This window comes from Bombina bombina, chromosome 5 (genome assembly GCF_027579735.1).
Source record: "Bombina bombina isolate aBomBom1 chromosome 5, aBomBom1.pri, whole genome shotgun sequence".
In the NCBI taxonomy this organism is placed as follows: domain Eukaryota; kingdom Metazoa; phylum Chordata; class Amphibia; order Anura; family Bombinatoridae; genus Bombina; species Bombina bombina.
The window spans coordinates 91,140,032-91,165,949 of NC_069503.1; the positions used below are offsets into that span (position 1 = coordinate 91,140,032).

The window sequence follows — 25,918 nt, forward strand, 5'->3', positions numbered from 1 at the left end:
AACTATTCAATTAGCTTAGTGGTTAAGGCGTCCATCTGAGATAGTATAGAACCAGGAGTTCGAATCCAGTTAAATTGAGCTTAAAGTTTTTTCATTAAGTGAGGACTAGATGAGATATGTGATTCCCCTACACCAAACAATAATATAATAAGCACCCATAGCCGAATGGTTAAGGTATTGGACTTCAAAGCACCAGGTTCGACTATGGCCACTTTTTGAATAATTTTTTAATGAATTATATAAAACGTTAATTAACCATAAACCCTATATAAATTTTTTACGGATAAATTTTTAACTGCTAAATAAGATTTGGATATCTTATAAAGTGAATTGCTAGGCGACAAATGTTTGTTTTTACAGTATAACCAATGATTTCCTCTAACAGTGCTTTGATACATTCTGTGAAATATAAATATATATATATATTTTTTTTTTTTTAATGAATGTGTAATGAAATATTATGGCCATTGAACAGGAAAATGACAAGAGATGGACTTCTTATATATATAAATATAAAAATACAAACAATAGGATAAAGAAACCACTAAATACCAAGAAAGGGTTAACAAAAGAAAAGAGTATAAAAAAGGCAACACAGCTGGTGGAAGGTATTCTTGACAAAGGCTCCCTGGAGAGCTGAAACGCGTAGAAACCACACCAGTACCCAGTTCATTTGGATAAGACACAGAGACTGTGAGGCTCCCAGGACCGTCAAGCCAGCACAAGAGGATACATTGCAACACGACGCTGAGCAGACGGTAGGAGTGAAGACCGGAAAACTGTAAGTGTGCACACTTAAAAGAAAATTAAACAGCAATACAACTTGATTTTTAAGAGACACACTGCCTGCCGTAGCTTGCTACAGCCCACACCGGAATTCCGGGTAGGAGAGAATTGTAAGGAGGGCGTGCTGAAGAGGCAGAGTGAAAGAGAACTAAGAACAGCTGTCTAAATAACCGCTAAATTTAAAACCTACATCTAACACTGAACTTTTTACCTGCATGATTGATAGCAACCTGATGCTGTCTTGATTGAAAGAAACTTTCTGCGTGCTTGATCGTTATAAACTAGATGCCTGCAGTTTAACCTCAGCATTGATTACAGCAGACTTTAATACACCAGATTCCAGTGTTTCACACTTTGTAACAAGTATAAACATATTTTTAGGAATTGGATATCCAGACCATCAAGTCTTAAAGTCTGAGTTCCCAAACCCTGACTTGGTTAACGGTATTTGTAAAGACATGAACAATGTGTGATGCTATTATCATTGCTTAATTTTTTTTTCTACCTAACTCTAAGGATTGTTTTATTGATTTGGTCAATTGTACTTTTCAGTGAATTTTATTAATGAAGTTTTAGATTAGACACCGGTGTCCTCAGATAGTGACTGATTGAAGTTTCAAATAGTGACTTAATTTTTATTTTTTCATTGATTGCGACTATTATCCAATGTATTAATAAATTGTATTTTATTTCGTACAAACTTACAGCTGTAGCAATTTGCTTTATTTATATACCTATATCTTAGTAAACTACTTTTTTATTCTTAATATTCAGAGAGCCTTGATTGGCGCCACTTCCAAACACTTTGTATATTTTATAGATATAATGTATCAGGTAGAAAAGTGGATAAGAAATAGTTCGTCGGCGGACAGCAATCAGCCCGATTGCCTACACATGTGTGTGTGTATATGTGTATATATGAATAATAAAAAAAGAAGGCGCCACCATAGTGCACAATCAGATGTATAGAACACGCCAATAAAACAAGTAAGACCGTACTTACCATAATACCGTAATATGATATTGCACCTGAGGAAACGGTCAAGAGACCGAGAAACGTTGTGCTTTTGTACTGAAAATAAAGTCTGTTTGCTTTTACAAGACTTTTGCCACAAACTATTTCTTATCCACTTTACTACCTGATACATTATATCTATAGCAATATTGGCTATTACAGGACAAGCCGGCTCTGTGAAACGGTTGCTGGATACAGGTTTCCTTTGTCATCGCCGCTCTGACGTCCAAAAGGATTTCAGAGACTAACCAGTGGGAGTTAGCTGGACGACTCTATAACAGTCCAGAAGGCGGTTGTGACACTTCTCAGGTGTCATACATCTTGTAAGTACGGTCTTACTTGTTTTATTGGCGTGTTCTATACATCTGATTGTGCACTATGGTGGCGCTTTCTTTTTTTATTATTCATATATACACATATACACACACACATGTGTAGGCAATCGGGCTGATTGCTGTCCGCCGACTCAGAGGTGACGGAAGAGTTAAGAAGCAGCAGTCTTAAAACCTCTGCTTCTTAACTCCTGTTTCCGGTGAGCCTGAAAGCTTGCGCAGAAACAGGTGTATACGGCCCCATTCTGGCTATGATAAATCAGCCCCTAACATTAAATAAATTATTGTTATGTTTTCCTATCCCTGTGGATGAATTTTTGTTTGTTTCATGATAATCTTTGAACATAAAATAGAAACTGTTCTTGACTGGAGTAGCTGTAAAAGGTGCCCAGACTGAGATAAAATGTGTTACATGCAGATTAGATTTGATTTCAGTGCAAATCTGTTTTAGTTTTATTAGGGAACAAACTATCTGAAAGTACTGAGTGTGGTGACATTTAGATAAAATCAGTGACTGTAAAAACAATTGGAAAACATTATATTGATACCCATGTAAGGTGACTGTTTAGATGTAAAATATTCTATGTTTTAAGATGTAGTTATATTTCTACGTTAAAAAATATAAAGCTGACCCTTTTAAATTCAAATGTATTTAGCTTTACGGACATTTAACATTTTATATGTAGTTGTTTTTTTTTTTTTACTATTTTCTTATTTTTAAAAATAAAAAGATAATAGATGAAGCAATTTATAACAAACACACAAATCTGCAGGTCTGTTACTTTAGAAATTAGTGTAAAATCTTTTAATTTTAGGCTTTTCCAAAGTATGGATTTATCTTTAAAAAGATGGAGCAATATGGTTTGTGTACATGTATATATTATATGTATGGGAATATAATTTATGCTGGAAAGATTAGAAAAAGAAACATTAGACAATACAGTTAGTAAACAAACAATGAAAAGGTCTCATTATTAGTATTGAAATACTGAGATTTGCATCTCATATGAATCTAATAACAGGTTAATATTATACATCTGTTTGCAACTCAGTTCTGTTAAATAACAATTTCCATCAATAAAAAACATAATATAATGCTTTAGGACACAACAGAAAAATCTCTCACATTTAAATAAACAGTTTGTTTCCTCCTTACTTATCCATATGATAATCACACCCTGAGGGGGAGGCAGTGACTCTGTATTCATGTGACACCAGAGGGGACAATAGATATGAGAACAAAAGGCCAGGTGTGACCCTCTCATTGTCTCCCAACTGACAAGTTGTACTCATGTGAGTCACACAGAGAAAGGTGACACTCCCACATTAGTATAAATATCTGTGTAACACTCAGTGATATCACAGGAGGAACCAGAGAGACTTCATACTTACAGAGCTTCTGCTAAACGGTAATATGCAAACCCTGACATAAATCTTTATTAACAGCCTCACACTGTTGTGTTTTATATAATGATGAGAAAATATTGTTCTGTATTTTGTTGTGATAAAGATAAAATATTTCACTTCATATAAGAAACTGAGTTTAAATAAATAATAAACTCAACTGTACTTATTTAATTGGTTTTCTATAGTTTTCATGCTGTGTTAATGAATTTAACATTAAGTTCTTTCATTTAAAAAGCCCAATTTAATACATAATAGTTTATAGCATTTTGTAAAATGAATGTTTTTAGCAGAACCAAACAATATTTTGAAGCTTGAGGAAGTCTGTCCAATAATACATTTGTGGGGGCTGTTCCTGTTATCCAATGAGCAATAGATTTTGAAGTATCAGCCAATTAGAATCCTGTATTTTCCTATTGGTTTATAACTAAATGTAGAACCCAGATAAACCATTTTCATTTAATATTAGTCTGAAGCTGCTATTTGCTCCAGTAATAAATATCACTCAGCTTATGGCCCTGTTGTATCAGTCTCATCACATATACTGATCTAATCATAAATATCTTGTGATCTGCATATTATTTTATTTCTAATGAGGTTATTTTATAATACATTTCTTATTTCTATTAGCTGCACCTGTTTATCATCAGAACGTTTATCCCACTGACCTGTGACTGATTCTTGTTGTTAGTAAAGACCTTAGTAAGTGTATTCTGCACCTTCAGCTGCTGCTGTTTATGTCACATGAGCAGAAACTTAAAGGGACAGTGTCCTGTAAATTTGGTTTTCCCTTAAAATAACAAGAAACCCCAAATGTTTTTCATTATTTAAATACAACATATAATTTTCAACAACTTTCCAACTGACTTCTATAATGATATTGTCTTCATTCTCTAGGTATCATTTATTGAAACAACTGCAATGCACTACTGGGAGCTAGCTGAGCACATAAGGTGAGACAATGACAAGAGGCTTGTATGTGCCAATAATCAGCAGCTAGCGCACCATAGTGCATTATATGCTTTGCCACAAAGGTCCCCAAGGGAATAAAGCAGATTTGATAATAGAAGGAAATTGGAAAGTTGTTTAAATTTTAATCATAAAAGTGTAATTGTGACTTTGCTGTCCCTTTAATGTGTTTCTAATGACTTGTTTTACCGGTGTATAAAATAGTATAAAGTGTATGGGGAATTTCACCTTTAGCTTTAGTTTTTATGTGAAATAACTGTTTGCTGTTTGTAATTTATTTTCATTATTAAATTGCACAGCCTTTTAAATGACCTGAGGCAGCGGCTCCTACTTAGTATATGCAGTGGTTCACATTATATAAAAATACAAGTCTGTTATTGGCTGATAGCTGTCACATGGTACATCTGCAGAACTACATTTATCAAAAAACAATCTATTACTATTTTTAAATTCATAGTAAGTTTTATTGCATTGTATTTTTATTATTCATCTGTGGTTTTCTAATTCTATATTTTATGGTCCTTTTAATGGACTGAATTTGCCAAAATAACATCTCATGATATTATCACTATGTAAACACAAATTCTTTCTTTTCTTAACTCTATCCAAGAAAACAATTGAAATTAACATTTTAATGCCTATCTCTCCCACACACCCTTGCAGTGTGATTTAAGATAACTCAGTATTGACCAAGAGAAGTTAAAGGACTGGGGGTGGAGCACATGACAAAATGTCTGACAGTGAGAATTAGTAGGAAGTAAAATACCAATACTGCAGTATCCAATCTAACTTATATTTAAACAACTGATATTTAACATTTCTTTCAGGTGAAAATATTGTTTCATATAAATGATAGAAAATAAAGATTATAATATATTTGTAAAGTTGTGATAGGGCTGCACTTAAATAGATTTTCTACCATTATATTGTATAGATCTGGGAAGATTCATATTTAAGGGGCAATTATAACACCCACAGAGATATCTGTACTAAATGCTTGTACTGAATCAACATCACATATGTAATAACCTAATCAGCTGATCTGTATCACATGAATTGTTATGTGTGCCTTTAATTATACCATACGTACAGTTAATCAGAACCATTATTTATTATTATCTGTCTAAACCATTTAATATACTTTTTACAGACACGGCCAGAGCACTGAGAGATATCAGGTATTGATGTAACTGGAGTGAATAAGGGAATCTTCTTCCTGAGCACAGACATTGGAGCCTGTTATCAGCATGAACTCATATGTGTTAGTAAAATAGATATTATGCTGACTTTAATTACTGGGAAAATAGCATAGATCACTCATTAAACAAATATAAACTATTATATTTATATCTGCATCTTTAAGAACATTTGTGTCAGTGACAGTTATAAAGGAGGAGCAACTCCCATTGGGCTGAGGAGGAGGGTAAAAAATACTTCTCCCTCCCTTTTAGACAGATCATGTCCAACAACTGCATAACCTCACCCCCAGACCTGGTTCATTACTCAGAACACCAGAAACTCCACCTTCCCCTGCCCTGACCTCGCTCATGTAACACCCATAACTACACTTATGCCTACATTATTCCCATGCGTGGAACACCCACAACTCCCCCAGTGTTCCCCACCCCAGAACCACCACCAATTTGTGTTTTTAATTTTACAGTGACTTATTATTATTATTATTAAACTAATAAAGTTTTTTACTGTTTATATAAATCAAACAGCCACACCCTCTCAAAACATCTCACACTTATCATTTTTCTGTGATGATAAAGAAATCATGTTCTAACCCAACAGGTTGAGCATGAGCTGGGCAGAGTTGTATGTGCAGTTGCTTGCCTAGAATACAGATGTACTTGTTCCCTGGCTGAGAACGTTATCCACACACACCTTGTTTAAAACGGCCCTGTAACTTGTTGTCATCAGTAATTTAGTTTACTATGATGTAGTAATGTTTACATTATATGTCATCCTTTTTTAATTTGTGATTTACAGGTAAATAAATTTAAAAATAAAAAAGGAAGACATTTTTGAGTATAAAAAATATTTTTCTTATTGAGATGGATTATATTATAATGAATAAACATTCTTTTTTTTTTCTTTATTCCATTTCTTTTTATGCAGACAAACACATGAATAGTTCATATCCATCCTTCATTACAGGAAACATCAGAATGATACCGCAAATACCAAAAGTCTTAGACACCAATGACTATTGACAAACTTTGGGGATATCACAGCAGATATTTAAAGGAGATGGTGATTTTGCAGGAACTGGGCAGCAATCATTATGTACAGAGAGTAATTTAGTCATCAAACAAGAGGACAACATTTATGCCTTATCTAGTGAAATTATTATCCCTGAGGATAAACCAAACACATTTACTGAGTTTTAAAAACATATTAAAGAAGGGAAAAGTCTACAGTCTAGCCAAATAATTCATACAAAGGAGAAACCTTTCAAATCTACAGAATACAAAAAAAAGCTTTAGATGGAAGTCTCATCTAATAGAGCACTACAAAATTCACACAGGTGAGAAACCACACACATGTACTGAGTGCGGCAAATGTTTTACACAAATGGATAATCTGAAAACTCATAAAAAGAATCACACAGGAGAAAAGCCTTTCACATGTACAGAGTGTGGAAAAAGTTTTACACAAAAGAGTCATCTGAAAAATCATAAAAAAATTCACACAGGAGAAAAGCCTTTCACATGTACAGAGTGTGGAAAAAGTTTTACACAAAAGAGTAATCTAAAAACTCATGAAAAGATTCACACAGGAGAAAAGCCTTTCACATGTACAGAGTGTGGAAAAAGTTTTACACAAATAGGTGATCTGAAAACTCATGAAAGGATTCACACAGGAGAAAAGCCTTTCACATGTACAGAGTGTGGAAATTTTTTTACACGTATGAGTAATCTGAAAAAACATGAAAGGATTCACACAGGGGAAAAGCCTTTCACATGTACAGAGTGTGGAAAAAATTTTACACAAATGAATTGTCTGAAAACTCATGAAATGATTCACACAGGAGAAAAACCTTTCACATGTACAGAGTGTGGAAAAAGTTTTACACAAAAGAGTAATCTGAAAAATCATGAAAGGATTCACACAGGAGAAAAGCCTTTCACATGTACAGAGTGTGGAAAAAGTTTTACACAAATGAATTGTCTGAAAAGTCATAAAAGGAACCACACAGGCGAAAAGCCTTTCACATGTACAGAGTGTGGAAAAAGTTTTACAAAAAAGAGTAATCTGAAAATTCATGAAAGGATTCACACAGGAGAAAAGCCTTTCACTTGTACAGAGTGTGGAAAACGTTTTACAAAAAAGAGTAATCTGAAAACTCATGAAAGGATTCACAAGGGAAGAAACCTTTAACATGTTTAGATAGTAGGGTTGCTACCTTTTGCACAGTTGATTTCCTGACACTTTGAAAAATGGGCGTGGTTGAGGATGTGGTTAGGGGTGTGGCTTCACACAACCTTAAAGGGACATTCCAGCCAAAACTTGAATCCATGTGTATGCATTTCAGTTTTGAGTAGAAGCATTAATGTAGTATACATGTATTAGAAAAAAATGCTTCTAAAAAGTTTAGTTGTTTCAAAAGTGTATTTAAGTATGCACCGTGCACCAGCATTTTAAACACAGCACTTGCTCAGAGAGCCTAAGGTGCTTTTACCATCTGGTAATGACTCAATTTATTCATTGCTGACATGATACAAGACCCACTGGCGCTATGAGCAGCTGCAGTGTTTAAAATGCTGGTGCACTGGAAGTATCTAGCTATGCTTCACATGCACATGCAGAGAAAAATATTATCACTAAGATAGTGGTAACTTTTGCTAGAAACATTTTTGCCAATACATGTTTATTGCAAATAATATGTTTCTATCCAAAGATGTAATTCATCTGTGTATTTCAATTTTGACTAGAGTGTCCCTTTAATAAAATATATTTTACCATTTTTTGGTCTGTCATTAAAGGATTGAGTGTTATTATGTTTCTTTTAATACACACACAGCAAAGATAGATAGATGAGAAATAGATATATACAGTTTGGTAGACAGACTGACAGAAAGTTTTATATACGTAAACAGAGAGACATATATACAGTATATATATATATATATATATATATACATTGGTATATACATTGGTATATACATATATATATACACACATACATTGGTAGATACAGACATTTAAACACATGGATAGAAAACAGATAGGCATAAAGAGATAGACAGACAGATAGATATATAGATACAGACTAGTAGATAGTTGTTTACATATAAACAGATAGACCAACAGACCGATATAGAGAGATAATAGACAGACAGATAACAGAGAGACGGAGAGCTAAACAAATAGACTGAGATAAATAGACAGAAATACAGATAGGTAAACAGAAAGATGAGCAGGAAGAGACATATAAGGAAGATTTAAACTGAACTTGATGACAAAACATTTTATATTAACAAAGAAATGCATTAAAAACATGCATTATGAGTGGTTCTTGCCTGTGTGAGGCCTGTTAGTTTTGTCTTGTATAGGCTTTTGTTTTGACGCCATTTTTGATATGGGACATGTATCTTGGTTCCAAATCAGACTTTTTTTTTTATTTTTATAAAACCACTATTCCTCTTTTATATGTTTTACCTAGTTAGCCTCTTGCAAGGGTAATGCCCGAGTCCTCAATTGCTCTGATTAACATTTACTATAGCGGTAAAAAATCTCCCAGGCCTGTGTGCTGACCCAGATTTAATTGAGCTGTATTGTATTAGTTCTCCACAGCATACATGTGCAGTTACTGTGTGATTATTGTCCTGTTTGAATGGTTATCACCGCTTGTTGGAAGATAAGTCATTCCCTATATATGTGCCATTAGCGCTGAATGCGCACCTCTTTGTGCCCTGCAGCCCTCTGTAGTGCCTGCTTATTTGCTGTATGTCAGCCGTTGAGACTATTGTGGCATAGACTGTTGATGAGGAGGATTAAGAGTCCCTCCAGTGCTACTCACCGCTATTTGTGCCGATCAGTAGGATCTAGAGGACCCCAGTCCGGTTTTCCATCTGCTCTGTGCCTTGCTCCACTGACTACGCAGCTGGTTTTGAGCTTGGTCAGGCCTTACAGGAAAGCTGCAGTTATGGCTTAGAGCAGCTTCAGTTTTGCTCACGGGTCTCCGGTATGTCTGCAGGCAGCCTAATGGGTTGATTGCCCTTGCCTGTATGAACTGGTTCTATTTGGTCCCTTTAATTTAAAGTTTTAATGCTGTGCCATCAACAGAGCTCAGAATAACGCCACCATCTTGGTTGCACCCGGCTCCGCCCCCGTTAGTTTTTTTTTATTGTTGGGGGTTGTAATGTTAGAGGGGTTAGTGGGGGGCTTAGAACAAGAGCTGATTGCTTTAGGGCAATGCCCTTTTAAGGGCTATTGGTAGTTTATTTTTAGAATAGGGCTTTTTTTTAATGTCTGGGTGTTTTTTTGAGGGTATTAGAATAGGATTAAATATTTCATTTTTTTGGTAATTGCTATTTTATATTTTCTGTAATGTTAGTTATTGTATTTTCTGTAATTTTAGACTTTTATTTTTGTAATTTTTTATTTTTTTTATTTTCTGTAATGTATTTTTTTTTAAAGGTAAGATTGTTTTTTTAATTAATTTTACAGGGTGTTTTTTTTAAGATAATTAGGATTTTTTTGGTAAATTTAGGGGTATTTTAATTTGGGTTGTTAGGGGTGTTAGGTTTAGATGATAGTTTATTACTTTGCGTTGTGGGGGGGATGGCAGCTTAGGGGTTAATAGTTTTAGTTTGCGATGTGGGAGAATGGTCATTTAGGGATTAATAATTCATTTAGATAATTTACATTGCGGGGAGTGGTGGTTTAGGGGTTAATAGTTTACTTAGATCATTTGTGTTGTGGGGTGGTGGTTTAGGGGTTAATAGTTTATTTTGATTGTGTTATGAGGGGATGGTGGTTTAGGGGTTATTATTCTAGGGTCTTATGGTTGGGTGTTTTTTCCACTTTTTTGTCTACATTGATCTCTATGGGGGAATACATGCTCGCGCACATGAAAACTCAAGTTAAGGGTTTTTTGCGCTTTTTTGGTTAACATTAGCATAAAGTAAGTTTTTTTGGAACTTGTAATACCAGCGCAACCCGACAAGCACAAAAAGCCTAAAGCAAGCAGTGTTTTCGGGTTCGTGGGAATTTATTTACTGCGCCACTTGTAATTTAGCCCAAAGTCTTCCTTTTCTTACTCTATGCTAGAAACAATTGAAAATTTATATTTTAGCCTTTGCATTGTGAATTAAGACAACACAGTACTGACCAGGAGAAGATAAAGGACTGGGGGTGGAGTACAAGACAAATACAAAATGTCTGACAGTGAGAATTAGTAGGAAGTACAATACCAATACTGTAGTATTAGATTTAACTTACACTTAAACAACTCTTATTTAACATTTATTTTCAGGATAAAATCTTGTTATGTGTAAGTGCTTTTATATAAATGATAGAATAAAATGATTATAATATATTTGTAAGGTTGTGGTTTGTTCCACTTATAAATAGATTGTCTGCTCCTGAGCTTATATTGTAAGGCTCTGGGAAAACTGTAACACTCACAGAGCTAACCATACTTAAGGGATTTACACTTTAACTATCTTCCCAGGTACCTATTACCCAAATGCTCGCACTTTCCCTTTAGTTCGGCAACCCCTTTTACTCAATTTTCATATACCAATAATGACAGACACAGATTTGGCGTTAGAAAAGGTCACATTTATTAAATTCAAATCTAAATTATGAAAATGAGCGATCCTCAACTACTAGGATAATAACATATCCTTAATCCAATTTGGATTTGAATTGATAACACAATTCATGCAACAGCATGACGAGAGAACTGGGCGTCCCCACGTAACCAAGGAGCGTGACCGCGCGCAACTCAGGGGCGTAAATTTGCTAGTAACGGGCCGAAAGGTCTGCAGACTAGGAGGGCTTGTGGGTTTGACTGACAGACCAATACCCCGCCCCCGTACCCTACACCTCCCCCCATTACTGCATTACCCACATGCCAGGACGCCCACTTCCACGCCATGAAATATACCGCTAAAAAACGCCATGATTTCTCTATGCCATCCACCAGCTCTGACCGACAGGCCAGTAGCCGATTTCCTTCTTCGTGGCGAAAAAACCCTTAAGGGGCGCTACACGGGCGGTCTTATTCTGAGTGGCGGAAACACCACAGCATCTGCCCTTAGCCGTGTCGCTTGTGATCGCTCTTGTGCGTGACCTCTTCCTTGGGCTAGGCTTTGTCGTTCCTAGGGAGGGAGGGAGGGAAAAAGAAAATAATTATTTGTGAGCTCCAAGCATTGTGCAATCATCTTTATAGGCAGTTAATCCCCTCAACTCCTGTTCACAACCCCTCTCCCCCTCCTGGCCAATCCCTGTGCTAGCCTATTCAGGATCAGCTAGTTGCCGCTTATCTACATTGCCCATCCCTTCTTCCATTGTCCTGCTATAGCTGTGCTATTCAAACTAAGGGGCTACGCCTAGCCCCCAACCCCCAAACCTTCCCAGTCAGTAAAGTCAATCTCCCTTAAGCTGTTCCTCTCCTAACTTAGTCGATACACTTTGCTAAGGGATTTACACTTTAACTATCTTCCCAGGTACCTGTTACCCAAATGCTCGCACTTTCCCTTTAGTTCGGCAACCCCTTTTACTCAATTTTCATATACCAATAATGACAGACACAGATTTGGCGTTAGAAAAGGTCACATTTATTAAATTCAAATCTAAATTATGAAAATGAGCGATCCTCAACTACTAGGATAATAACATATCCTTAATCCAATTTGGATTTGAATTGATAACACAATTCATGCAACAGCATGACGAGAGAACTGGGCGTCCCCACGTAACCAAGGAGCGTGACCGTGCGCAACTCAGGGGCGTAAATTCGCTAGTAATGGGCCGAAAAGTCTGCAGACTAGGAGGGCTTGTGGGTTTGACCGACAGACCAATACCCCGCCCCCGTACCCTACACACCTCCCCCCATTACTGCATTACCCACGTGCCAGGACGCCCACTTCCCGCCACCAAAAGAGGACCCTCTTGCCGCCAACCAAAGCACACCTAGTGACCTTTTCTTACCTTGTAAGGGTCTTTACGATGGCCCTCAGATCTTCCAGGAATAGATTGTTGCCTTGCTCTGTCAGATGGACACCGTCTGCTCTGTATAGCTCAGGGTTCCGGACCCTGATAAGCGGGTGTTCCAGTACTTGCCCTCCTACTTCTTCCATCCCTTTCCTTCCTGCCTGATTTACCTTCTTCTTGCAATTGAAACCCCCTTTTTGGGATACGCAGTCCCTCCAATACCTTCTTGCAATGATGCTAGACCATACTAGCTTTGTGTCTGGCCATGCTGCTTTGAACCATCGCAAAGTCTCCCTGACCTGCTCTTGCAGCTCAACTGGGGGTGTTGAACCTATATCGTTACCCCCTAGATGGATGATCAGGATGTCAGGTTTCCCCCATTTTCTCCTTGAATCTCGTGCTACCCCCATTAACTGTCCCCATTTCATTCCTCTCTGTCCTATCCACCTAATTCCAACTGCGCTAGTATTGAAACCTAAGTTTTCTCCTTGCTTGGATTTTGCCGCTTGCTTTGCGGCCCAATGCACGTAGGAGTGTCCAAAGACCCAGATTCTTAACGCTCTTTCTGCACATAAAACAATTTGGCTGTTAACTTGATTATTGACAAAGTTTGCACACAACGGAAAAACATGCAGTGCCTGCCTAGCTGCCCTTATGTAGGGCAGACCTTATCCCTTCTTATAGTGGTCTTATGTACTTTTTAAAAACGTTTGATAATGGGTGCTCTATCACTCTTCCCCCTATTTCTTCTATCACCTTTCTACCAGCCTGGTTTACCTTTTTCCTACTCTTGTTGGATCATAACAGATCATAACAGCCTGGTTTACCTTTTTCCTACTCTTGTCGAATCATAACAGATCATAACAGCCTGGTTTACATTTTTCTTACTCTTGTCGGATCATAGCAGATCATAACAGCCTGGTTTCCCTTTTTCCTACTCTTTTCGGATCATAACAAATCATAATAGCCTGGTTTACCTATTTCCTACTCTTGTCGGATCATAACAGATCATAACAGCCTGGTTTACATTTTTCCTACTCTTGTCGGATCATAGCAGATCATAACAGCCTAGTTTACCTTTTCCTACTCTTGTCGGATCATAACAGATCATAAAAGCCTGGTTTACATTTTTCCTACTCTTGTCGGATCATAACAGATCATAACAGCCTGGTTTACCTTTTTCACTACTCTTGTCGGATCATAACAGATCATAACAGCCTGGTTTACCTTTTTCCTACTCTTGTCCGATAATAACAGATCATAACAGCCTGGTTTACCTTTTTCCTACTATTGTCGGATCATAACAGATCATAACAGCCTGGTTTACCTTTTTACTACTCTTGTCGGATCATAACAGATCAAGGCACCAGCATTGTAAAGATAACAGTGTAAAAAGATAGTCGCACCACTGAATTGCCAAAAAGTTCACAAATTTATTGAGCCAATTTCCAAAAATCAACAACGTTTCGGACAGAAGTCTTTAGTCATGTATTGTAAAGAAATAGGCGGCCACACGTGACTAAGAAGTTGTAAGACATAGCAAATAACACAACGCAAGGTTTGAAGAGCAGGCGAGCATATTATTTTTACCGGTAGACCACCACTCAATGTCCATCCGTCCTGTGTGACACTATCCCTCCAAAACAGAGACCAGACTAGTTCAGTCCCCACCCATTGTAGCTTGAACCAGCTGAATACTTATTTTACCTGCTCCTGTAGCTCAATTGAAGGAACCAAACCTATGTCGTTCCCACCCAGGTGTATAACTAAGATATCGGGTAGACCCCACTTTCTCGTAGAGATCTGTGCTGTCTCCAATAACTGGTTTCATTTCATCCCTCTCTTCCCAATCCACCTAATTCCTGCTTCTCTAGAACTAAAACCTAAGGCCTAGATTTGGAGTTCGGCGGTAAAAGGGCTGTTAACGCTCCGCGGGCTTTTTTCTGGCCGCACCATAAATTTAACTCTGGTATCGAGAGTTTAATCAAATGCTGCGTTAGGCTCCAAAAAAGGAGCGTAGAGCATTTTTACCGCAAATGCAACTCTCGATACCAGAGTTGCTTACGGACGCGGCCGGCCTCAAAAACGTGCTCGTGCACGATTCTCCCATAGGAAACAATGGGGCTGTTTGAGCTGAAAAAAAACCTAACACCTGCAAAAAAGCAGCGTTCAGCTCCTAACGCAGCCCCATTGTTTCCTATGGGGAAACACTTCCTGCGTCTGCACCTAACACTCTAACATGTATCCCGAGTCTAAACACCCCTACCCTTACACTTATTAACCCCTAATCTGCCGCCCCCGCTATCGCTGACCCCTGCATATTTTTTTTAACCCCTAATCTGCCGCTCCGTAAACCGCCGCAACCTACGTTATCCCTATGTACCCCTAATCTGCTGCCCTAACATCGCCGACCCCTATATTATATTTATTAACCCCTAATCTGCCCCCCTCAACGTCGCCGACACCTGCCTACACTTATTAACCCCTAATCTGCCGAGCGGACCTGAGCGCTACTATAATAAAGTTATTAACCCCTAATCCGCCTCACTAACCCTATCATAAATAGTATTAACCCCTAATCTGCCCTCCCTAACATCGCCGACACCTACCTTCAATTATTAACCCCTAATCTTCCGATCGGAGCTCACCGCTATTCTAATAAATGGATTAACCCCTAAAGCTAAGTCTAACCCTAACACTAACACCCCCCTAAGTTAAATATAATTTTTATCTAACGAAATAAATTAACTCTTATTAAATAAATGATTCCTATTTAAAGCTAAATACTTACCTGTAAAATAAACCCTAATATAGCTACAATATAAATTATAATTATATTATAGCTATTTTAGTATTAATATTTATTTTACAGGCAACTTGGTAATTATTTTAACTAGGTACAATAGCTATTAAATAGTTAAGAACTATTTAATAGTTACCTAGTTAAAATAATAACAAATTTACCTGTAAAATAAATCCTAACCTAAGATATAATTAAATCTAACACTACCCTATCAATAAAATAATTAAATAAACTACCTACAATTACCTACAATTAACCTAACACTACACTATCAATAAATTAATTAAACACAATTGCTACAAATAAATACAATTAAATAAACTTGCTAAAGTACAAAAAATAAAAAAGAACTAAGTTACAGAAAATAAAAAAATATTTACAAACATAAGAAAAATATTACAACAATTTTAAACTAATTACACCTACTCTAAGCCCCCTAATAAAATAACAAAGCCCCCCAAAATAAAAAATTCCCTACCCTATTCTAAATTAAAAAAGTTACAAGCTCTTTTACCTTACCAGCCCTGAACAGGGCCCTTTGCGGGGCATGCCCCAAGAATTTCAGCTCTTTTGCCTGTAAAAAAAAACATACCATACCCCCCCCCCCAACATTACAACCCACCACCCACATACCCCTAATCTAACCCAAACCCCCCTTAAATAAACCTAACACTAATCCCCTGAAGATCTTCCTACCTTGTCTTCACCATCCAGGTATCACCGATCCGTCCTGGCTCCAAGATCTTCATCCAACCCAAGCGGGGGTTGGCGATCCATAATCCGGTGCTGAAGAGGTCCAGAAGAGGCTCCAAAGTCTTCCTCCTATCCGGCAAGAAGAGGACATCCGGACCGGCAAACATCTTCTCCAAGCGGCATCTTCGATCTTCTTCCATCCGGAGCGAAGCGGCAGGATCCTGAAGACCTCCAGCGCGGAACATCCATCCGGACCGACGACTGAACGACGAATGACTGTTCCTTTAAGGGACGTCATCCAAGATGGCGTCCCTCGAATTCCGATTGGCTGATAGGATTCTATCAGCCAATCGGAATTAAGGTAGGAATTTTCTGATTGGCTGATGGAATCAGCCAATCAGAATCAAGTTCAATCCGATTGGCTGATCCAATCAGCCAATCAGATTGAGCTCGCATTCTATTGGCTGTTCCGATCAGCCAATAGAATGCGAGCTCAATCTGATTGGCTGATTGGATCGGCCAATCGGATTGAACTAGATTCTGATTGGCTGATTCCATCAGCCAATCAGAAAATTCCTACCTTAATTCCGATTGGCTGATAGAATCCTATCAGCCAATCGGAATTCGAGGGACGCCATCTTGGATGACGTCCCTTAAAGGAACAGTCATTCGTCGTTCAGTCGTCGGTCCGGATGGATGTTCCGCGCTGGAGGTCTTCAGGATCCTGCCGCTTCGCTCCGGATGGAAGAAGATCGAAGATGCCGCTTGGAGAAGATGTTTGCCGGTCCGGATGTCCTCTTCTTGCCGGATAGGAGGAAGACTTTGGAGCCTCTTCTGGACCTCTTCAGCACCGGATTATGGATTGCCAACCCCCGCTTGGGTTGGATGAAGATCTTGGAGCCAGGACGGATCGGTGATACCTGGATGGTGAAGACAAGGTAGGAAGATCTTCAGGGGATTAGTGTTAGGTTTATTTAAGGGGGGTTTGGGTTAGATTAGGGGTATGTGGGTGGTGGGTTGTAATGTTGGGGGGGGGTATTGTATGTTTTTTTTTACAGGCAAAAGAGCTGAACTTCTTGGGGCATGCCCCGCAAAGGGCCCTGTTCAGGGCTGGTAAGGTAAAAGAGCTTGTAACTTTTTTAATTTAGAATAGGGTAGGGAATTTTTTATTTTGGGGGGCTTTGTTATTTTATTAGGGGGCTTAGAGTAGGTGTAATTAGTTTAAAATTGTTGTAATATTTTTCTTATGTTTGTAAATATTTTTTTATTTTCTGTAACTTAGTTCTTTTTTATTTTTTGTACTTTAGCTAGTTTATTTAATTGTATTTATTTGTAGGAATTGTGTTTAATTAATTTATTGATAGTGTAGTGTTAGGTTAATTGTAGGTAATTGTAGGTAGTTTATTTAATTATTTTATTGATAGGGTAGTGTTAGGTTTAATTATATCTTAGGTTAGGATTTATTTTACAGGTAATTTTGTTATTATTTTAACTAGGTAACTATTAAATAGTTCTTAACTATTTAATAGCTATTGTACCTGGTTAAAATAATTACAAAGTTGCCTGTAAAATAAATATTAATCCTAAAATAGCTATAATATAATTATAATTTATATTGTAGCTATATTAGGATTTATTTTACAGGTAAGTATTTAGCTTTAAATAGGAATCATTTATTTAATAAGAGTTAATTTATTTCGTTAGATGTAAATTATATTTAACTTAGGGGGGTGTTAGTGTTAGGGTTAGACTTAGCTTTAGGGGTTAATCCATTTATTAGAATAGCAGTGAGCTCCGATCGGAAGATTAGGGGTTAATAATTGAAGGTAGGTGTCGGCGATGTTAGGGAGGGCAGATTAGGGGTTAATACTATTTATGATAGGGTTAGTGAGGCGGATTAGGGGTTAATAACTTTATTGTAGTAGCGCTCAGGTCCGCTCGGCAGATTAGGAGTTAATAAGTGTAGGCAGGTGTCGGCGACGTTGTGGGGGGCAGATTAGGGGTTAATAAATATAATATAGGGGTCGGCGGTGTTAGGGGTAGCAGATTAGGGGTACATAGGGATAACGTAGGTGGCGGCGCTTTGCGGTCGGAAGATTAGGGGTTAATTATTTTAAGTAGCTGGCGGCGATGTTGTGGGGGGCAGGTTAGGGGTTAATAAATATAATACTGGGGTCGGCGGGGTTAGGGGCAGCAGATTAGGGGTACATAAATATAAAGTAGGTGGCGGTCGGCAGATTAGGGGTTAAAAATTTGAATCGAGTGTCGGCGATGTGGGGGGGCCTCGGTTTAGGGGTACATAGGTAGTTTATGGGTGTTAGTGTACTTTAGGGTACAGTAGTTAAGAGCTTTATGAACCGGCGTTAGCCAGAAAGCTCTTAACTCCTGCTATTTTCAGGCGGCTGGAATCTTGTCGTTAGAGCTCTAACGCTCACTTCAGAAACGACTCTAAATACCAGCGTTAGAAAGATCCCATTGAAAAGATAGGCTACGCAAATGGCGTAGGGGGATCTGCGGTATGGAAAAGTCACGGCTGAAAAGTGAGCGTTAGACCCTTTAATCACTGACTCCAAATACCAGCGGGCGGCCAAAACCAGCGTTAGGAGCCTCTAACGCTGGTTTTGACGGCTACCGCCGAACTCCAAATCTAGGCCTAAGTTTGCTCCCTGCCTGGTTGCAGCTGTGTGTGAAGCTGCCCAGTGCATGTAGTCTCAAAACCAGCAGTACGAACCTTGCTTAAAATTTTTTCTAAGATTTCCAATCTCTCTGCTGACCAACCTCTAACCATTTTTCTAACCAGGAATCTTTTTTGTCACATCCACTTTCTCCAACAGCTGCGCAAAGAAGGAGATTCTTGCCATTACAGTGCTTAAGTTGCCTTTCTTGATACCTGCGTGCCTAGGTTATACCAAATTGTCCAAAAATATCCCTTTTTACCTCTTACAAATCCTTCCACTCTTTCCAATACTTATTATATGCAGTCCATGTCCGTGTTGTCAATGATTGTCTGACCAAACCATTGATTACCTCTAATTGCCCCCAATCTGCCAAAGATAAATGGGGCAATCCTTACTTTTCTGCGCCGCATTGGGTGCGAGCTTCCTAAAGGCCTCCCATTTAAACCTTGATAAAGCATCAGCTACGACATTCTTAACTGCTGGTATGTGTTTATAACTTTTATTATGCTCTAAACATTTTAAAACTAGAGGCTGCAGGAATGCTATGGCCTGAGGGGAAGATGCTGATAGGTTATTTAATACAATTACAACTCCTCTATGTCAGACTGGAACAAAATGCTTTTGTTAGCCAATTCTTTCCCCCATAGTTCTATCGCTGTCACAATTGGGAAAGATTCAAGTAACACCAACCCACTGGAACCCCCATCTCTACAAACATTTTCAGCAGTACATTAAGAACTCTATCACATTCTCCTGTACCCTTTCTACCTACTACCATGAAGTAATCAAGGTAATGCACGATACTACTCTCACCTGCCCTTCTCTCTACCAGCCAATGCAAAAAAGTGCTGGACATTTCAAAATCCACACAAGATATAGCACACCCCATAGGCAGATATTTGTCAATATAAAACTTGCCCTCAAATTTGCATCCCATCAAAACAAAACTTTTTGGCTTTATAGGTAGTAGTCTGAATGCAGATTCTATAGCAAATAACACAACGCAAGGTTTGAAGAGCAGGCGAGCATATTATTTTTACCGGTAGACCACCACTCAATGTCCATCCGTCCTGTGTGACACTATCCCTCCAAAACAGAGACCAGACTAGTTCAGTCCCCACCCATTGTAGCTTGAACCAGCTGAATACTTATTTTACCTGCTCCTGTAGCTCAATTGAAGGAACCAAACCTATGTCGTTCCCACCCAGGTGTATAACTAAGATATCGGGTAGACCCTACTTTCTCGTAGAGATCTGTGCTGTCTCCAATAACTGGTTTCATTTCATCCCTCTCTTCCCAATCCACCTAATTCCTGCTTCTCTAGAACTAAAACCTAAGTTTGCTCCCTGCCTGGTTGCAGCTAGACATGTGCACGGCTAAAAAATTCGGTTTGTTTTCGGTTCGGATCGATTCGGACGTTTCGAATTTCGGTTCAGATCGAATCGGATTCGGCAAAATTTGAATAAATTTGTTTCGAATTTATTCGGATCCGAATAAATTCGTTCCGGATTTATTCGGATTCGGCTGAATTCGGTTCTATTCGGTTCCGAAATTCGGTATGTTTTAGTACACTAAGTCACTAACACCCATAAACTACCTATGAACCACTAAACCGAGGCCCCCCGACATCGAAAACCCTATAATAACATTATTTAACCCCTAATCTGCCGATCGGATATCGCCGCAACCTACATTATAACTATTAACCCCTAATCTGCTGTCCCTAACATCGCCGACCCCTACATTATAGTTATTAACCCCTAATCTGCCCCCCCAACGTCGCCGCAATCTAACTACAAGTATTAACCCCTAATCTGCCGACCCGATATTGCCGCCGCCTACATTATAGCTATTAACCCCTAATCTGCTGTCCCTAACACCGCCGACCCCTACATTATAGTTATTAACCCCTAATCTGCCCCCCCCCAACGTCGCTGCAATCTAACTACAAGTATTAACCCCTAATCTGCGACCCGATATCGCCGCCGCCTACATTATAGCTATTAACCCCTAATCTGCTGTCCCTAACACCGCCGACCCCTACATTATAGTTATTAACCCCTAATCTGCCCCCCCCAAAGTCGCCGCAATCTAACTACAAGTATTAACCCCTAATCTGCCGACCCGATATCGCCGCCGCCTACATTATAGCTATTAACCCCTAATCTGCTGTCCCTAACACCGCCGACCCCTACATTATAGTTATTAACCCCTAATCTGCCCCCGCCAACGTCGCCGCAATCTAACTACAAGTATTAACCCCTAATCTGCCGACCCGATATCGCCGCCGCCTACATTATAGCTATTAACCCCTAATCTGCTGTCCCTAACACCGCCGACCCCTACATTATAGTTATTAACCCCTAATCTGCCCCCCCCAACGTCGCCGCAATCTAACTACAAGTATTAACCCCTAATCTGCCGACCCGATATCGCCGCCGCCTACATTATAGCTATTAACCCCTAATCTGCTGTCCCTAACACCGCCGACCCCTACATTATAGTTATTAACCCCTAATCTGCCCCCCCCAACGTCGCCGCAATCTAACTACAAGTATTAACCCCTAATCTGCCGACCGCAAATCGCTGCCACTATAATAAACGTATTAACCCCTAAACCGCCGCACTCCCGCCTCGCAAACACTATAATACATTTTATTAACCCCTAATCTGCCCTCCCTAACATCGCCGCCACCTACCTACAATTATTAACCCCTAATCTCCTGCCCACAACGTCGCCGCTACTATAATAAGGTTATTAACCCCTAAACCTAAGTCTAACCCTAACACTAACACCCCCTAACTTAAATATAATTTAAATAAAACAAAATAAATTTACTATAGTTAAATAAATGAATCCTATTTAAAACTAAAGACTTACCTGTAAAATAAACCCTAAGATAGCTGCAATATAACTAATAGTTACATTGTAGCTATTTTAGGATTTATATTTATTTTACAGGCAACTTTGTATTTATTTTAACTAGGTACAATAGTTATTAAATAGTTAATAACTATTTAATAACTACCTAGCTAAAATAAATACAAATTTACCTGTAAAATAAATCCTAACCTAAGTTACAATTACACCTAACACTACACTATAATTAAATAAATGAATCCTATTTAAAACTAAATACTTACCTGTAAAATAAACCCTAATATAGCTGCAATATAACTAATAGTTACATTGTAGCTATTTTAGCATTTATATTTATTTTACAGGCAACTTTGTATTTATTTTAACTAGGTACAATAGCTATTAAATAGTTATTGACTAATTAATAGCTACCTAGTTAAAATAATTACAAAATTACCTGTAAAATAAATCCTAACCTAAGTTACAATTAAACCTAACACTACACTATCATTAAATAAATTAACTACAAGTACCTACAATTATCTACAATTAAATAAACTAAAGTACAAAAAAAACACACTAAATTACAAAAAAAATCAAACACTAAATTACAAAAAATAAAAAAATATTACAAGAATTTTAAACTAATTACACCTAATCTAAGCCCCCTAATAAAATAACAAAGCCCCCCAAAATAAAAAAAATGCCCTATCCTATACTAAATTACAAAAGTTAACAGCTCTATTACCTTACCAACCCTTAAAAGGGCCTTTTGCGGGGCATGCCCCAAAGAAAACAGCTCTTTTGCCTGTAAAAAAAAACACAATACCCCCCCCCACATTACAACCCACCACCCACATACCCCTACTCTAACCCAAACCCCCCTTAAATAAACCTAACACTACCCCCCTGAAGATCTCCCTACCTTGAGTCGTGTTCACCCAGCCGGGCCGAAGTCTTCATCCAATGGGGCAGAAGAGTACATCCAGACCGGCAGAAGTCTTCATCCAAGCGGGGCAAGAAGAGATCTTCCATCCATCATACAAGTACCAAAATACAAACAAACACTAAATTACCAAAAATAATAAAATATTACAATAATTTTAAACTAATTACGCCTAATCTAAGCCCCCTACTAGCTATTAATATAGCTACAATATAACTAATAGTTACATTGTAGCTATTTTAGGATTTATATTTATTTTACAGGCAACTTTTGTATTTATTTTAACTAGGTACAATAGTTATTAAATAGTTAATAACTATTTAATAACTACCTAGCTAAAATAAATACAAATTTACCTGTAAAATAAATCATAACCTAAGTTACAATTACACCTAACACTACACTATCATTAAATTAATTAAATAAATGAATCCTATATAAAACTAAAGACTTACCTGTAAAATAAACCCTAATATAGCTGCAATATAACTAATAGTTACATTGTAGCTATTTTAGCATTTATATTTAGTTTACAGGCAACTTTGTATTTATTTTAACTAGGTTCAATAGCTATTAAATAGATATTGACTATTTAATAGCTACCTAGTTAAAATAATTACAAAATTACCTGTAAAATAAATCCTAACCTAAGTTACAATTAAACCTAACACTACACTATCAATAAATAAATTAACTACAAGTACCTACAATTAAATACAATTAAATAAACTAAACTAAAGTACAAAAAAACCCTGTCAGATATGTGAGAAATATCTTGCTTAGAGTTTAGGGAATCACAACTGTAGATCAAACTCCTTAAATGATGGAATGTATCACTTGAGTCTCTGTGCTAATATAAGTTATATGCCCAGAATGACTTGTAGTGAATTTTGTTTTGAATCAAAATAATAGTTGTATTAACTTGAGTGTCCAGTTAACAACCCAGGAGTTACTGTGACTTAAGTTGTCAGCAGTGTTATGTGTTTAAGGATAAAGTAAGTTCTGAGTTCACAATATTTACAAAGCAATAAGTTCAGCAAAGTTCACTGTATGGCAGAAAGGATTAGAGTAAGTGGCGTAGTATGCAAAAAGTATTCAGGAAGAGACTGCACAAATTGTAGCTAAGAGGTTAGATGCTGCAGCTTTACCTGCGTCTCTGTTCAGTCTGTGTGTTCTGAGTGACAGCGTCTCACTTTAGACCCACCCTTAAGGGGCGTAACGAGTCCGTTACCGGAGTTGTTCTGAATAGTTATAGTACAACAGCAACGTACAAGCAGGGAAACAGTGGATGTTAAATAGCAAGTTACCTCAGAGCTCTGGGTGTATAATCCTGAAGTAGCTAACACGGAGCCTGGTGGGCGTGGCTAAGTTCCGTGAACAACCGGAGTCTTTTCTTTAAAGTAAGTCCTGATTCTGTTTCTCTAGATGGTGGTTAGAAATCCGGGGTATAGATATGTAGAAATGCTGGAGTTGTTCCCTGAGAATTGAGGGAATTCAGTTATGCCTTGCAGCGGTTCACTGCTGTATTTGATACCAGCTGCTTGTAGCTGCGGTCAGTGCTGCAGAAGTTTGTCACACAAAATCACTTGCGCTTTTGGTGTTTGAAACAGGAATTAAATACTCTGTAATCCTGTAAATGGAGTAAAGCTTGCTTGATCCTGAGTAATGCAAAACACAGGAAGATTGGCGTAGTATCTAGCTGGAATCAACAATAACTAAGCACCTGTTTAATGTGCACAGAAGCCTTAAATAGGGGAGTGGTGTAGCTGAGCAGGTAAGTTTAGGTGAGAGAGAAATCATGGAGTGGATTCCTGACAGATCCCCCCCTTCAAGCAAGCCGACCCTCGGCTTGGGGTTTGGGTCTGCGAGGGTAACGTCTATGAAAGCGAGCTATAAGTCTAGGAGCATCAACATTGGTAGAAGGCTCCCAGGTGTCATCCTCAGGTGAAAACCCCTTCCAGCGAATGAGATACTGGAGAATCCCACTGGCAATTCTGGAATCTAAAATATCATGCACTTCAAAGGAGTCCACATCCAGGATGGTAGATGCCGGAGGAAGCACTTGTTCAATTTTGTCCAAAGTTGCAACAGGTTTTAGGAGGGATACATGGAATGAAGGGTGAATTTTAAGGCTAGGTGGAAGTTCCAGAACCACAGCGTTCTCATTTATGATTTTCGAAATCGGGAATGGTCCGATGAAAAGAGTGGCAAGCTTTTTGCTAGGTACCTGGAGACGCAAGAATTTAGTGGAAAGCCAAACCCTGTCACCTACAGAGTATCTAGGAGAAGGTCTTCTTCTAAGATCGTAGAACCGCTTTTGGGAAGCCTGAGCCTGTTGTATGTTCTTCTTCAGTAGCAGATAGTTTTCCGTCAATTTATGTAGTAAGTCATCTACGGAGGGTATGTCTTCAACACCAGAATAGTTAAACGATAAACGAGGATGATATACATAATTAGCATAAAAAGGTGTCATTTGAGAAGAAGAGTTTAAAGTGTTATTGTAGGAGAATTCAGCCATACTTAGAAATTTGTACCAGTCCTGTTGGTGAAAAGCACAGTAGCATCTTAAATACTGCTCTAACCAATGATTGATTCTTTCTGACTGACCGTTTGTCTGCGGGTGATAGGAGGTAGTTAATCGATGATCAATTTGTAAGGCTGTGGTGAGATGTTTCCAAAAACGGGAGGTAAACTGACTTCCCCTATCAGTTGTCAAGATGGAGGGTAGACCATGAAGACGTACTACATTATCCAGGAAAAGTTGAGCAGTTTCAGAAGATGAGGGGATCTTATGGAAAGGAATAAAATGTGCCATCTTAGTTAGAAGATCTGTAATAACTAGGATGGTATTTTTCCCAGAACTGAGAGGTAGATCGACTATGAAGTCCATTCCTAAATGGTTCCACGGAGAGTTTGGAATGGGCAAAGGCATTAGAAAGCCGTATGGAGGTTTCTTCTCTGCCTTTGAAACAGTACAAATCTTACAAGACTTTATATAATCCTGTACTGTGATGAGCATGTTTGGCCACCAATAGTATCTTTGTAAGAGTTCCAGAGTTCGTTGGATTCCTGGATGTCCTGAAAGAGGTGGTTCATGGAATTCTCTTATCAGTAGACTCCTAAGTGATCCTGGAATGTATAGTCTGGTGCCATGGAAATATAGATCCTTGTTGAAGGAGACTTTGTTGTATGGTATCTGCTTATCAGATTTAAGTGCTGTTTGGATGTCACTTTTTGAAACCATCATTGCTCCAAGGAAT

General features: G+C 38.1%; 1 protein-coding gene across 1 annotated transcript in view; it reads left to right on the forward strand.

Annotated features, from left to right (window-relative positions):
- Positions 1 to 25,918, forward strand: part of LOC128661347 (zinc finger protein 850-like) — a 396,731-nt gene that overhangs the window by 209,205 nt on the left and 161,608 nt on the right. Inside the window, exon 4 of the mRNA XM_053715611.1 lies at positions 7,006 to 7,869. Within this exon, the coding sequence (XP_053571586.1) occupies positions 7,006 to 7,869 (864 nt within the window). The remainder of the gene's footprint in view (positions 1 to 7,005; positions 7,870 to 25,918) is intronic.